Source organism: Mesocricetus auratus, unplaced genomic scaffold (genome assembly GCF_017639785.1).
Source record: "Mesocricetus auratus isolate SY011 unplaced genomic scaffold, BCM_Maur_2.0 Super-Scaffold_100013, whole genome shotgun sequence".
NCBI lineage: Eukaryota > Metazoa > Chordata > Mammalia > Rodentia > Cricetidae > Mesocricetus > Mesocricetus auratus.
Window position 1 is genome coordinate 18,595,155 of NW_024429196.1, and position 16,870 is coordinate 18,612,024.

The 16,870-nt window shown below is 38.8% G+C and overlaps 1 protein-coding gene across 15 annotated transcripts in view; it reads right to left on the minus strand.

Annotated features, from left to right (window-relative positions):
* The window catches only part of Cacnb2 (calcium voltage-gated channel auxiliary subunit beta 2), a 327,915-nt gene that overhangs the window by 17,022 nt on the left and 294,023 nt on the right, over positions 1–16,870 (minus strand). For 9 of the 15 annotated variants that reach the window (XM_005081267.4, XM_005081266.4, XM_021233648.2 and 6 more), the window contains 4 exons: positions 8,823–8,945; positions 7,075–7,211; positions 5,175–5,251; positions 1,038–1,171 (listed from right to left, as the gene is read on the minus strand). In XM_005081267.4, coding sequence (XP_005081324.1) covers positions 1,038–1,171; positions 5,175–5,251; positions 7,075–7,211; positions 8,823–8,945 — 471 coding nt within the window. Of the gene's footprint in view, positions 1–359; positions 422–873; positions 894–1,037; positions 1,172–5,174; positions 5,252–7,074; positions 7,212–8,822; positions 8,946–16,870 lie in introns of all 15 variants that reach the window. The other 6 variants (XM_021233649.2, XM_021233647.2, XM_021233650.2 and 3 more) reach the window with 2 other exon arrangements.

Here is a 16,870-nt window from a genome sequence, read left to right on the forward strand (position 1 = left end):
CATGCTTGTGCCAGGCTTGGTAACAAAGCAATAGGGATTATGAGTCTGAAAGCATAATGTCTGTGGAACGTCTTATGTCAAAGGAGAAGAAAAAAATGGAAATATGGAGGTTTTTTTAAAAATAGTGCTACAAAGCAATGAAACATGCTGAGAGGAAACTTGTATAAAGAGGTCTTGGCAATTCCCTGGAGTTTCCAGTCAGGGTACAGCATCGGTATGTCATCTTGATTGGCCAAGGGAAAAGGCTCTACATATGGCCAGCAGCCCCATTTTCTAATAGGTGAGATGCTGAAATCTGACTGATGGAAAAGGCAAGAATATTGGGAGAGTATTTATATATGACAATAGGAAAAACTCACAGTAAACCGCCAAAACAAGCCTGTAGTTTTCCACTGGTCTTGTTCATCAGCAGATTTTGCACCTAATGGATTAGAAGTTTAAATACTGACTGAATTAAAAATTGAATAACCTCTTTTTTAAAGCACAAAAAATGTATATGGATATTATAAATCAGAATCCAGTAAATGATTTAATATGCCGTATTATAAGTTATGTTTCTGGCAAAAAGAGAGACAGACAATAAAAGCATGTACAACTGAGGTGTGTTGTACAGCATGGCCAGTGTTGGAATCCTTGATAATTTAAACAGAGTAGAGTCCCTTGTGGCAGATATTATTCCATCAAAAAGGATAAGTATTGTAATGGCATTTCAACAGGCCACTCACTGAATTTAGTTGGTGTAGGATACATGGATTCAGTTAGCTGTTGACAGGCTGTCTTAGAACCAGGATGACTGCACTTAATAAAACTGAAGAAATTGATGCTAATGATGCCAGTGGCGGGAAAAACACGGACATGTCAATGTCAACTTACCGATTTCTGCTTCTGCTTAGCTACAGCAGCATGGAAAAGAAACAAAGAATAACAGAGCATGCGTGTTATTGACTTGTCAAAGGACGCAGACACTCAACAGGACTGGCAGTGTGACGCAGTGCATTTGAGCAAGTGGACAACAGGAGCTGGGAAAGCTGGGTTACCTTCTTAAAGAAGGGCATTCTTTTCTCTTTGGAGTGGGGTGACGTTACACTGTTTGCACTGGGCTTAGGGGAGCGGTGGTTTGCTGCAATATCACTCTCTTCTGCATCTAAGCCAGTAGCATCTATGTCTATAGCTATATACAGACAAACAATTCAAAAGTCATCAGGTGGATAGGAGAGGAAAAGCAGGTTATAAAGAAAATAAAATGAAAGCAAGTAGACTAACCACTGTAGAAGATTTATCATGAGTGAGGCGCATATTTCAGAGTAAGATATAAATGTAAGACATGTTAAGGATGCAATGCAATCAAACTGAACTAGACTGAAAGACACCCTTGTGATAGCTGTTTCTTACACAAGTCAGTTTTGTTCTAGATCTCTTGAGTACTTTTACAGAAACATTTTTTACTGCCTCAAATATTAATTTTCTCCATATTAGCTTATAAATGTAAGATACCAAGCATTTGGTCTCAGCTCTTAGATAAAAGACAAGTACTTTGGACACATTTAATACAATAGGCCTCAGTCTTCTCATTTTTTTATTTTAATGCTGTGAGAAGGGGGATCACATAAAAAGTTTCATTAAAATTATAACAGACATTTGAGGAAAAGAGAATAGAAAGCCCTTAATTCAGGCAATACTCAGGAAGTCATAAAGAAGGCAAATGATTGTTAGGGTGTTCTGGGATGGACAGAATTGAAGTGATTTCAAGGTAGTATGTGCCCCCTCAGATAGCCTGATTGAAGACCAGTGGGGAACCCCAGATTAATGAAATCATTATATAAAAATCAGTTAAGATTTGGGTGGTGTCCAGGCCTCTGAGGCAGAGTGCAAGAGCCCAAGGGCTCTAGAAAACAGAACTCTTGTTTCCTCATGAGTAAAGTAAAGGTTCCAGGTTGGTTCCTTGGCATGTTTTCACTTGTGAAATCCTTTTACCTGAAAATATAACTCTAAAACTAGTTAATGAAAAAAGGATGCATAATTTCATTTTCAGGTTTCTAAAATCTTTTTACATGCAATTGCTGTAAAATTTTATCAATTACAGAATCAAGTAGTAAGTTTCAAAGATCAACTCAAACACTCTTGGTTTTAAGACTTAGAAACTGAACCCACAGAATGAAAGGGACTTGCTCTTGGCAGAAGTCCAGCAGTGCCCGGTTGCAGACCCAGCACTCCTGCCGTAGAGTGGTACCCATTCCTGCACCACATGACCTTGTAAGTGAGGTGCCCTTGTCATCTAAATGCATTCTTTCTGTTCCTTTTACTTCCCCAATGGTCATGTTCTTGGGTCATGGTTCTAAACAATATCACATTTGGGCTTGCTAGATAATTTATGGTTGCTATTAGGTCTAGTAGAAGAGAAAATTTCTTCACCCCATTAAGGCTCACACAAAATATGCTAACACTTGAACAAATTCCACAATGTACTAATACAAGGGACAGATGAGTGGTTAGATTAGCAGTTTGGTACTTAGGCTCAGCTACTATGCCCTGTGATACACATGCTGAGCTGAGGATTACAGAAGCCTCTCCTGGCCTTTTCAAAGGACCCGAGATCCTCTGAGACACAGCACATTGTTTTGCAGTTTTGCAGTTACTGTGGTTTGAGAGGTTTCAGGCTTGAGAAGGGGGATGTCCTGATCAGTGGTTGGTTTGTTGGTTTGTTTGATTCCAACAGAAGTTTGTATAGGGGTGAACACCTGACTTATCTCTACAATGTTGCAATTACCAGCTCTGGTATTTTATGGGTAGGGATTTTCTTTTTCTGTAGTCAATGCATACCTAATTAGTTAAAGGTTCTGACCTTAATCTGCAGAGAAATGTCATAGTCATAAACTTTTCAGGTGTTTGAGACCAATCCAGATTTTTTTACAACACACTATAGCTTTGCTCATGTTGGAAGGTTTCTTTATGGTGCTTCTTGAGCAATATTATCCTGTAGAGAATGTGAAAGTCTTGCATCCCAACAAGGAAATTGTTAACAACTTCCAGACATGAAGGCCGGGATCTAAGCTACTATTTCACTCTTCTAATAGGTCTTGACTACCAGCAGATCTGTTTCCTTTCTGGTGGTGTATTTCCATAATCTTTATCCTCCCTACCATTCACTGGGCTTATGAAAGCCACATTTGAGGACCAGTACCCTCCAAGAACTTGATTGGAACTGAGGTTACGAACCCCGACAAATGCGAGAGTTCACAGACCTTCAGGGTGCTGACATTTCTGAGTTGGATTTTAGGATTTGTCCACTGAATCTCATCTGCTATGGTCATCAGGTGGATTTGTTTGAAAAGGAAATAAAGGAATTTCAGCTGGAAATTCATAAAGAATAGGAATGCATACAGGTCTGGCCCTGACAAGGATGAGATATTCAGTATCCCTAGAGAGCCTGCATTCCAGATGGAAATTCACCTTCACCTCAACACCAACGGTTCAAAATCCCTTTCCAACTTAGTGCTTGGTGACTTTGTGCTTTAACTAATATCTACAGGTTTAATTCTGAAACTTCCTTTTAAAATGTCACACTCGGAACACATGAAAAAAGTCTTTTCAGTTTTCTTTACACTTCAGTGAACTCACATGAGTCTGCCCCTCAGAGACGCTACCCACTTTTAATTACATACTTGTATTCCTAAATATTAGCAAACATTAATATTTACATGGGAAAAAGTGCTTCTACATATTTTATTACTCCACTTTTACTTTCCTATCTCATTCCTTATTTATTAGAGAACCTTAGAAATATATTTTAGCTTACTATTAGAGCTTGGGTCGAGTCAAGCTAAGTTCAGGGGTGAGGTCTATAAACAAGTGTAGTGGGAAGTACATGTTGTGTAACTGGAGACTACCCCATTACATATATGGGAATTGGAAATTACTCTTTGGTCTAGCAGTGAGTTGGGAATTATAGTTAGGTCAGCAAAACAAAGGAAAACTACACTTGTAGGCCAGGCTACGTTTACTATAGATCAGTTAGTTGGACTTGGAAAAATTTCTCTGGGAGTTTCTTAAGATTCCCTTTACCTCCATCAAGCTATTGATATGAAACTCATCACAGAGTTTAGATATTCTGATAGTGCATCTTACATTTGGTTTTTATCCCCAGGTGAATCAGCCTCAATGTTGATTTTTAGCAATGGTAAGTGTGACTCCAAAATTAAATGTTATTTTAAATTCACACTGACTGACTTGTTCCCCTATACACAGGCACTTTTCAGCATTTCATTAACACAAGTCAAGGCTATCTTTAGAGGACATGAACAAATTTTACTTGTCTCCAGCAGGGGTTTTATCACAATCTGATGTAACTTCCTTTCATGTTAGGGCCCCCATAACAGTCTTCAGGAGTTCCTGAGATAGCCTTTTAGATAGCTAGGGTATCTCTAAGGGCAAGAGAAGAATCCCTATAACTTCACACGTTTGAGCAGGGACAGGAGTGAACTCCTTCAGGAGTGGATTTCTTCCTTGTGACACAGGGATTCCTGACTCCTCCTCCATTGTGGTTGATATATGCCTGTATTAACACTGCAAGGCCTTCAGTGTTTACTCTCAGCAGACTAGCTTGCTTAATTTTCAGGGGCTTTAAGTCGCTGTGAGTTTTAAAGTGTATAGTTTTTTATAACCAATATAGATCCTAAATTGATATTTCTTTTTGTGCTCAGATTTTGCTCTTTATATATATATATGTATATACATATATATGTAAAGATATATATATTAACTTTTGCAAAATGTTTACTTGATAAAAGATGTCAGCTTTCAGGAAGTACATGTAGAAGAATTTCAGCTTTGTACACAACAGATTTATCAAGACAAAATACAAAAAAATAAACTGAAATTTATATTTAAATTCACATAAAATGTTTTTTCCCCTGGCAGCATGTCACAGTAGGACTAAGGTAAACAATTAAATTACATCTGTCAGTTCTGTAACAACTTAGAGCAAACACAGGCTATTTCCTTGCTTGATTTTTCAATACCAAGAAAAAACCTTGTCTGTACTATCCCTAATTTCATGGGGTCCTTTTTATTTCTGGTACATTTTAACATTTGTAGGTTTGTAAATCCACATAACTAAAGAAGTCTGGGGAAGCATAAAAGGCATACACAGTGGTCAACACTGGTCCCCTACTTACCAGATGATGGAGGTGTTGATTTTCTGGAACTAGGTACTATGTCACCCAAACTGGATGATGAATTTCCTCCTGATTTACTGAAGTAAAGCAAAAATTCAGATTAAACCCAACAATTGTTTTAGATGTGAAAACATTCTACTACTTGATAAATGTTATAATTTATTGAGCTTTTAATTGAACCAAAAATATGTGTTTCTAATAAGGAAGTAGTCATTTCCCAATGGAGACTCTTGGAGTATTTGAAACAGTTTTATGATAGTCAGTGTTTTGAAGCCCCTAGGAAAATGGAAAAGAGTTAGGATAATTTCTGCGGCCCTCTAGTTCCATGCCCAGATGACAAATGGCAAGACAGAAGAGATTTCCTTTGTCTTTACGTTTAGAGGACTTGGAGGCAAGGTGTAAGACCTCAAGGCTAACACCTAAAAGTAATGTTTTCTTGTTTAGATCCAGTTCTTCAGCCCCTGATTCTTGACAGGTTTGGAAATCTTTGTATATCCATACATATATGCATATGTATGTGTGTATATATAATGCAAATAAGTATATGTGCATATATACACAAAATTTAGTCTTCTGAAATATGTATGTAATATATACATACATACTATTTATACTGACTCTGAGGGTATGATAGCTCATATCTTTAATACCAGCATTTGGGAGGCAAAGGCAGACAAATCTTTGTGAGTCTGAGGCCAGCCTGGTCTACAAAGTAAGTTCCAGAACAGTCACAGGTACACAGAAATACTCTGTCTTGAAAAAGCAAAACAAAATAAAACTAAGTTGCCACTGACTCTGATTATGCCCTCACAAAATATACAAAATGTTAAGAGGCAAATGTAAACACTTGTAGAAGTGAGTAGTAATACTTAAACATAACTAGACAAGAGCTTGGTAAAGACATGCAATAAAATAAACCCAGAAAAGTCAAAGAGTCTACAGTTACAAGTAATCTAGATCAGTAGGATAAACTGCAATATATTGGGAGTGTGACAATGATCAAAAGCTAGTTTTAATAAGATTGGGTATATTCTATTTCACTCATCTGTTGGCAGTAGTGAAAAATACTTGCTAACATTAAAACATGAACACTAACAACAGAGTTTATATCATCATATAAACAAGCAAGATGTTATGGGGTGAAAACAGAAACTCAGTTAAACATGAAGGTAAGGTCTTCTCTGTCCCCCTCTATCCATTCATGTGAGAAAAAGCAAAATGTGTTTTTCATCTTGGCTATATAGGTTTCAATATGAAATTCACCACATGAATGGGAAGCCCTCCTAATGAGTATCTTGGTGAAGGGAAGGGAAGCTTAAGCCTCCTAGTAAAGGTGTTGTCAGAGTTATAGGCAGCCTATAATATAACTCAGCTAACTGTTATTCGCAAAGGCAGTTTTAACATGTTTCATACATAGTGTCTTTTTACGTGCTCAACAGCTAGGAGAACAAAATTGGATCTGGTAGGTGAAAATGAAACTAACAGACCACAGAAGCTGCTGTTTGCCGGTGATGCCTGAGACTGATATCGCTAAAGAATCTCCCAGCCACATTGGGCAGCCACAGACAGACACTGGGATTAGTCACCTTGGCAGCTGCATGCCTGAGTATATTCAGCAAATGATCAGGACTTCAGAGTCCCTCCATGCAGAAGGCAAAATTTAATGCTTTGTGACCTTAGCTATTTTTATTAAAGATCGTAATTAAATAGATACTGTATCAAATGGGATAAAAATCAGAACCTGGGATGAAGTGTTTTTAAAGGGAGCAGTGATGCTGTCACTGAACAGCATCACCATCTGCTTGATACATTATAAGGGTTGCTGCTCACAGCAAGTTGCAGGACAGAGATGAGGGCATTGTCTGCATTCTTATATAAACAGCTGATACTTTCCTCATACCTGGAGTAGAATTTCCCTTGCTTGGCTCTCTGTTCATGCTGTAGCCTCATGTTTTCTAGTTTGACCGGGCTTGGAATAAATCCGATTTCACAGCCTTCTTTAACCAATCGTCCTATCCACCAGTCATTATTAAATTTCTACACATAAAATCAAAAGTATTAAAATGAGTTAGTGCACAGAAGTTTAAAGATATGAATTGCTTTCATCTACATCAACTGTTTGCACTGGATAGAAACATGGCAGTTAGAAGCATGCATCTAATGCCACAGTTCAAGAAGCCCTTGGGTTTAGGGGTGCAGTCAGAAGAGGGAAGTATGCCTGGACTCAGCAATCCAGTAGGCTTTGCATTTTCCTGTGTTCCCCTTCCCAATGCTGCCTTTAGGACCAGGCTGATTCTGTGATAAGCTTTCAAGGTTCAAAGACTATTGTTATCCATACCTAGCAAGAGACAATCAGGAACTAGGAAGTCTTACAGAGCCCTTTCCCCTATCAAATCACATTAATCAGAATTATTAACATTGAGAGAGAAATACTGAAATATACCAGAAATATTTTGTGCTCTGTGCAATTTTATAATCATGCAGTGTAGCGTTCACAGATAGTTTTTCTCATGTTGATGCTGACAATTTGTCTCTTGCAGGTAAAGTGTTTATCTTGAATCTTCACAATCTAATTTTATTCCTCAATTAAATCTATTCTCAAACATTTCAAAGAAAGCTCATGGTTTTTCTTTCTACAGTAGAAAAATGATCCATTTAGAAAAGTCCCTGTATTAGTCTAACTTCCTGTTGTAAAGTGGCTCACCATCATTTCTGAACACTTTGGTTTACTTTTTTTTCAATTGTGAGCTCTCTTAACAGGCAGTAGTAACCTGCTTCACTCATACTCTCCAGTGCACTTGACAGGTAATTTTCATAAGCTTCCTATGAATTCCTCCAACTGTAAATTCCCTTGGGTCAAAAAAAAAAGCTTATGGGCACACAGACTGTCATCTAGGAAGAATTATTGCCACTGTGGTGTCCTACAGAGCAAGCATGTGACATGTGGACACCAAACTTAAAGGTCAAATTTTCCAGTTTACAGACTGTGCCATTGTCAACTTAGGGGAACAGGGATTTCCTTGGCATCAGTTTCTTGTCTCACTTGCTCTAATTCCCACCATTCTCTTTCCACTGCAGAAATTACTCTCCTCTGGTGGAAAGCAAAACCCTCTCCCAGGAGGCAGGCATGGTAACCCCCAGCTGTAATTCTAGCACTCATGTGAATGAGGTAGGGGAACAGGATAAGTAGGGGAATCATAGCAAATTTGAGGCCAGCCTGGACCAAACAATGAAATCTTATTTCATAAGAGAAAAAAAAAAAAGAAAAAGAAAGAAAGGAAGGAAGGAAGGAAGGAAGGATAAAAGAACCTCTTCCTTAGATAACTCAAACTTCAGACATCAGAGAAAAATCACATATAGTCAATTAAGGTTAAACATTAAGAGATAAAATGCAGGGCACACATAAAAATGGATAACCTAACAAAATAGTTCCAATTTCTAGGACATAAAGTCCAAAGGAGCCCTGCCAGGAGCCTCTGACTCCTTTTTACATTCAACGTTTCTTTCTACAGAAAAGATTGAGAGCCATTGACTTGACTGTATTTTAGACAGCTGCAACTACACCGGATGCTTTTTCACAGCAGCAAGAAACGAGTGAGAGTCGAAGGTGAAAAAAATCACACTGAAAGAAACCGAAATTCTCCTTACTTCCTTAACATGCAGAAAATCTTTTGCCTCAAATGAGATGGCCATGCCAGGCACCGGAATATCATCCTCCTGGGCTGCACTGTACCTGACGTTGGTCCGAACTGCAAATGCAACAGGCTTTGTCTAAAGAGGGACAGGAGGAAAAACATTAAGAGGTTAACAGTGATCTTCCCTTCTCCCCCGCAGATACAAAGACGCCCTCAAAAACTGTTGGAATCACTGCTCCTCCTCACTGGCTCCTCATCATAGAGCAGCTGGTTGGTATGCTCAATATCTGCTATAGTGCTCAGCCACACCCACCCACTTCTGTACCAGAAAACAAGGTATTGTTCTCTTTGAAAGCAGTGAAGTAATGAAAGTGAAGATAAATGAATGAAATACATGTTTACAACATGATAGCAGGTTACTACCGGAAACCAGGACAATGCCTAATTTGGTTTGTGTGAAAAATAACAACAACAACAAAAAACACATAGAAACTGCCTCCCTACCCTGAATATACACTCCAATTAATCATTAATTAATGGCGTAATTCCCAATGGTAGAATATTTGGAATGGAAAATAACTAGAGAATATATGCTCCGGTCTTAGCAACTATTACTCATGGCTGCAGGGAACTGTGAAAGCATTGACCTTTTTATCCTACCATTTTTTCTCTCTGGGTTCACTCAGTCACTAAAGATAAAATTAACTTAGCCATCCCTCACTGTTTGGCGCTTCTGAAAATTCACAGATAAGTATCTGTTCTCATTGGCAATACACGCATATTCAGGAGATGGATAAATTAAGGAGGCTGATTTTTTGAGACCCATGGCTGTCTTCCCTTTTCTTGTTTCCTGGATACAAGATCAAACAGAATCTGAGACACCTTGGCCTTAAAGAGGGCTCATGGGAATGTGGAACAGTGCAGAGTATGGATATACTGGTACAAAAATCTGGGACACAGACCCAAGAGATGGTCTAGGCCTTGAGGGCAGCAAAGCTAGGTCAGCCTTCTAGACTGAAAATCAGGATGAGCTCCAAGAGTGAGCTGCTTTTCTCTCAGTGTCAGACTTGCAGACTTCCCAGGCTTATCAGAAAAGCTTTACCAGGGCTTAAGATAAAGTGACTGGGAAAATAGACTGCATAGACACAGGACTAACCCACAGCCCTATTAAGACATCTATAAGGGGAACTCCAGGGCTGGCTGTTATAGGATTATACTTTATTCAGGTTCATTATTACATTAGCTGGGAGTCAGTGTTGTCTTTCCAGTGTCACCGGACTCTGTTACTGCTCTACGGACCACGTCCTCACACCTCTCTCATGGCTCCAGGGTGATGCAAGTCCTGCATCCCTTTCTAACTTGCTTTTCATGTTGTGAGGCATAGGGCACTTGAGGAAGCAGTGGAGCATCCAGCCCAGTTTTTCTTCTTCTGACCCTGTGCCAAGGTGCCACGTGGGCACATGCTGTGTTCTTTAAGGTTGACTAGTTACCCATCCATGGTCTGTTCCCTCTTTATGGCACATAGAATTAAAATATACTTCATGGAATAAACCTAAATACCTTACCAAATCCATAAACACTACCTCACAAGAGAGTGGCACCTCACCCTCCAGGTAAAGAACCAAAAGGGCTTTAAGAACATAAAAGCAGAGTCTTAGTTACCCCTGTCTTCAGCCTATTTCCAGGACTTAAAGAGACGAGAATCAGCTCATGACACAAATGTTAGAAACTTTCATTCTTTCCTTCTAGGTAGTTCTTCACCTTGTGTGTGGCATATCTTATAGTAAAATTATAAAAGCAAGACTGTGAGAATACCTGCCACCTAGAAAGCAGTGTGCTGAGCGGTGTGCATAGACCGTTGCATATCATCAAGTCACTAATGGTCATTTTTCCCGGATGAGGAAACAGGCTCCAAAAGCTTTCCCAGAAGCCTGGCATGGTGCTCACATGGGTAACCCCAACACTTGGAAGGCTTAGACAGGGTGAAAGCATGTTCAACACCAACTGGGGCCAAAGAGCAAGGCCCACTTCATAGAAGCAAAACATACCACAGCTGTCCCAGGTTGTAAGCAATGGAGTGGTTACACAAACCTCCTCCCCTCAAAAGCCCAAGTTCTTTTAGTAAATTTAACTTCATGGCAGTTTCAGGCTATTTACACGTATGTATGGAATTTTGAGGACCTGAAAATTATGTTTTACATAGTGTTAAAAAGTTGACTTGTACCCCCAAAGAAAAACAAAAACCATGAGTTTACTTTGACTCTCATAGCAACAGAGCAGGTTCACAAGTGAAAACTACTGATGTTCACTAGGAAAGTTACACACCTTCATACTGTTTTGCTTGAACCAACTTGAGCTCGACTATGTCAGTAGCAATGGTAAATAATGATTTTCATTAATTTGGATATATCTTTTTCACCCTTTTTTCCCTCAAGCTTTAAGGCAGTATTTCATGCAATGAGAATTGAGATATTAAAATACTCGTGGCTTCAAAGCTTCTAAAAAACAGTATCACAGCTTCTTAAGGAGACAGTGAAGGACATAGATACTTCCATTCTGGAAAAAAATGAGCAGAAAGCTATGGAAAATTCCTTGGGATGAAGAATTCACTATAAAGGGTTAACTATAAGGATTTTTAACAGCCTGAAAGTTATTTCAGGAATGTGATAGTTTTACTTTGCAAGTTGGTTATTATTTTTTTTTCAAGACTGATTTCTGTGTACCTGTGCTGTGGCAGCCCTGAATGCCTCCAGAGAGGCCCTTAGAACTCTGCAGTTCATCCTCAATTCTGATTCCTTACATGGCCTTCATCAGTTTATGGCTTTCATCACGAACTTCCTCTGGAGATGAATACACTTCATTCTAAGGTAGTTACTGAACATGCTGCTAAAGATGCAAGCCACCTACTGTCACCACCACCCTCCTGTCCTTCTCTCTCACCCTAGCCCTACTTGGCCTAGAGACCCGAAAGGATTCCAGAAATACCTCCTATCACTCTTCCAACTGTCCACCTTCAGATACTTCTGCTTACTCCATTGCTCTATTCCTCGCTCTAGTCATACAGTTTGTCTAGAGGCAGCCACTGACAGAGGTGTGCACAGAAAGCTGGTATGACAGACCCCAGAGGGTGGTCTGGGTCTAATGGTTACTGGCTACGACTGGCTCTACAAAAGTTCCTATGGAAGCCTGTCAGAGATGAGCTTAAAACTTAGAGTAGGGGCAGCTCTCACGTCCTCACAGCCTCCTGCAGCCACCAGGCTTTTCCGTCAGAAAGAGATTATCATAACAATTACCATAAGTAGTAGATAATTACGTTATGAACACCTCTGGTCATGAAGTAGAAGGACCAAACCATCATAGACCCAATAGATGACTTAATGAGTTTGTATTGAAACTAATATAAATAAGTACAACATGATATATGTTTTAATTTTTCTAAAGCATGCCAGTTATATAATACTATTCAAAGGCCAAAGGAATCATATATTACAATTATGTAGATTTTATCTATGAACTTTATTCTTGCATTATATTTATGCTAAATAGAAAAGCATACATTTTCATTAGGAAGCATCAAATAGCATAAAATGAAATTTATAGTTTCTTTTAATGGTTATGATGGGTTTGTCTTAAGAATGAACTACTTCCATCTTGCTATCTTTTAATAAATATAAAGAAAAATATAACCTAATTCCAATTAGATGGGATGATCAGCAAGAGAAGTTAAGGGGTTGGAGAGCCATGGCTCAGGGTTTAAGAGCATTTGTTGTTATTGCAGATTACTAGGGTTTGGTGCCCAGGACCCGTATGGTGGCTCACAACGATCTGTAACCCAGTTCCGTAGGATCCAATGCCTTCCCCTGACCTCTGTTGATAATGAGTACATACATGGAACAAGCCAAACACACACAATAAATAAATCTTTAAAATATTTCAAACTGCTGATCTGACCTGGTGTAGTATTGTAGGAGAGATGATTTCATGACTAGTGTATTTCAAAGATGTTATGCGTAAGTCTGCCTAGAGTAAACAGGGGGAAGTCTGGCCGGCCAAAATGAATCAGGGTGAAAAGAAAAGCTTTTCTGACTTCTCAGTGATCTGTGACTCTTCAGTCAGTCCATCTGTTATCTCTGTATTACAGAGTGTTGTGAACAACAGGGATGCATCAGTAAACAGATTACCTGCCCTCTAGAGCTCACGTTCTCAAGAGATAGAGCAGGTGTATCTACTAGGCCAAGATGAAGACCAGAAACTGCTGCGTGAACCTTATAACCCAAAGACCAGCTGTTGATAACTAGTTCAGCAGCATGATAGGGGCTAAACAGAAAAGGAAAAAAAATAAAAGGAGAGGACACAGTGTGTTTAGATTGTCCAGGGAAATTTGTGGTGAGAAAGAACGGGATCGAATTGGAATATCACAATTTGGTTTCCTTCTTTCAGTAGATGTGAATAAAAATATGACACATGAAAATGAATAAAGAATTACTGGTAAATGTCCCTGCATAGATAGGGGTCACGGGCTTAGACAGAAACAATGAATTCCACGCTAGTCAAAGGCAAGAAGGTAAAGTATACACATACAAACACTAGTGGCTTCAGTGATAGAATGTTATCTCAGTGACTCACATTCTTAATGGGATAGGAAGATAGGGGAAAAGCAGGGGAAAAGTCAAGGTAAAAGTTAGAAGAGAGATAGATGGTCCAATATGGAGCTCATCTAAGAGTGGAGTAAGCAATTATGCTGGGTTTTGGAGCAAGCTCGTGTAAAGTCCAGGTAATTGGTTTCTAAGCTCTTTGTAAGGTAATTCTGCCATGCTAGACTATAAGGAAAAATCATACCATAGGGAATTGAGTTAAAAACATGGCCCCTTAACAAGGCATCATGGCTTTAAAACTGCCTTCACCTTGTTGTTTTCAGTGTTACACAGCCATTTAATATATGTGATGTGTATATATGTATATGAATACACATAACATGTACACATATGTATACATATGGTATATGTCACACACAAGTTATATACATGGTATGTGTTACACACATATTTGTAGCATGTATGCATATGTTATATATATACATATATAACATACACACATATGTATATATAAATAACCATTTTTGTTTACCTATAGATCTCAGAAATGAGTTACTAATCAGCCAGGTGATTTGAATTCCTATTTTGATAAATGTTTCATGTACTAGTTATACTTTATATGCTGCTAAAGAGATCAAGTTAATTTCTTTCTTTTAGAGGAATCAAATATTCAGCAACTACTCTACATAGGACTCTGTTGGGAATGGTTAAGTCACTACAGACACCAGGTTATAGTTTGATCAGAATTTAGTTTTAATTATACACCTGTAAATGCAAGTGTATCTATGTTTATTTAATATTAGAATTAAGCGACGAGCGTGTGTGTGTATGTGTGTGTGTGTGTGTGCGTGTGTGTTCCTGTATTTGTGAACCCAGGATCTCAAACATGATAAAAAGGCATGATGCTGCTGACTACAGCTTCAGCTCTCTCTGATTTTCTACTTTAAGACAGGGTATATGAAGTTGGCCAGGTTGGACTAGAATGTACTATATAGTCAAAACTAGCCTTTAATTTACAATCCTCCTGCCTCGGCTTTATGAGTAGATGGGATTACAGACTTACATCACCAGTCTTAGTTAAGGAGTAAATATTTTAAAATACATTTGAAATCTTATGCTAAAACTACTAAACTTCCAGAATATGACATCAGAGTTCTATATAAAACAAAATACATGGAATAATTAAAGTGATAAACCTGTAAAAGTTTCATAAAATAAATAATAATTCCTAAAACCTAACCTTAAAGATCTTATTTGAAAGGAAAAATAGGACAACATCCATGAATACGGAAGTAACAGGGATAGTGCTTGGGATTACAGAATCCGATTACTAGCATAATAGTGAAGACAGAAATATGCAGCAGTGTAGCACACTTCCCTTCTCAGAATGCTCACACCAGACCCACAGTCTCCCACTAATGTATACTAGAGCATTAGTTACTAGCTTCTTCAGACTGTATGTTTATACTCCAACAATCAAAGGTTAGATCCTAATCCCAAAGTGATGGTATAAAAGTGGAACTCTAGGAAACCATCCAGTCATGTGGGTTAAGCCTTCAGGGGTGGACTAATTGAGCTCATGATCTTCCTTTCTCAACCTCTTGATGGCTAAGATTGCAGTTATATGTCACCATGCCTGGCCTTATCTACAGTATTTTTATACTAAAGCTAGATATTATTTCTTTGTTCAGAATTCCTATAGACAGTGAAAAATTGATAAATGTTCAGTCAATAGAAATCTGCTATGTCTTTTGATACTCATGTCCTTAGCATTCTTTTTATTTGAATTTTTGTTTTTAATCAGTCTTGCATAATTGATTGAACAGGACACGGGGCTTGCTTCTGCATGCTGCCTGAGACCGCAGTGAGAGAACTCATGTTGACTACAGACAGAAGACATAGCTAAGCAGTGGAGATGACTGGATTCCCATGTGGATAGATTCAAACACAACTGTTAGGATTCATAGTGACTGGCTGTGTCTTTTGTGTACTGCCCTGGTCCGAATCTCAAATAAACAGCTTTATTTACATTCTTTGCTCTACATCACCCACTTGTATATTCTATTTCTTAGCTACTTTCTCCCAGTATTGCTTCTATCTTTTTGTCAAGTACAAAAACAAACAAAACACAAAAAGTGGAATGATGTGAGGCTATCTCTTGAGATACCAACAACAACACTCCTTGAGGGGCCTCGGTCCAGAGTGTGGCCCAGCAAACTCAGGCCTGAAGCACTGCCTACATTTACCTTGACCACCGTGGCTCCACTTAGTTTTCTTTTTTTCTTTCTCACAAAGATGGGAGGGAAGGATTTAAGTGGAATCAATAGCAGGGTCTCTTTAAGTGACAGCCTGGCATTTAAACTATTACAAAATGTCTATTCTATACTTATTTAGAAAATTACACACCACAAAGAATTTCCAAAGAAGCATTCTAAACAAATGCATGAGAAGCCCATTCAGAGGCCATGCTGCCAAGCACAGGCAGACACGTTATGTTTTGTGGTAATTAGCAAACATCACTTTAGCCTCTGCTCAACAGCTGTGGTCTATGCTGAGTTTGTAAGCTCTAGGGATCAGAAGGTATGCAAGCATTGGAGCATCTCTTTTCCTATTTCAGAGTGGGTGTTTTGTTCTTGGACAGAAAGAATTGAGCAGATCATCTCTATGACCAAACTAAAAATTATTGCAAAGTAAGTTAGCATTGTGGGGAGTCAGCTCCACATGGGAGAGCCTGTTTCATTGCCCACTCTGTAGAAATGATGAGAGGTTTTCTGTTGTTGTTTTGTTTTTTTGGTTTTTTTTACTAGCCTGACTTTGCTGTTGTGAGCCTTTTTAGGGTAAGGCTCTGTGGCTGGCAGATGCTCTGATGGAGAAGGTGGCATGGGGGTCCAAAGAAGTGAATACCAGAAGAAGGCAGAAATCTGTATTGTGGATGAAAAGGTGTTTAGGAATGGGGGACACTTAGTGTGACCAAGTTATCATTTAAATGTCCACAAATGAGCTCTGAATAAAAAACAAACAAAAAATGCTTTGTAATATAAGGCAAGAGAGATGGACCAATGATTAAGAATACTGGCTGTCTTTCCAGAGGACCCAGGTTCAAATTCCAGCACCCTCATGGCAGCCCACAACCATGCCTTCTTCTGGCTTCCACAGGCACCAGGAATACACATGGTATATAGACATGCATGCAGGCAAACGCACACATAACTTTAAAGTTTTAAAAAATATTATGTCTTTCAAGGTCAGAGATGTCCCAAATAGCCACTCACGACATCTCCATGTCAGTCTTCTGGATATTTAGAAACTCTCTGGCCTTCAGAAGACAAAATGTTAAAAATAGCCGTTGGGAATGATGGCACATTTCACTAACCCCAGCATTTAGAAGGTCAAGACCAGAGGAGCTTGTGTTCAAGGACATCCTGGCCTACGGTGTTTTGGTTTTCCTCAAAAAATCCAAACCAGA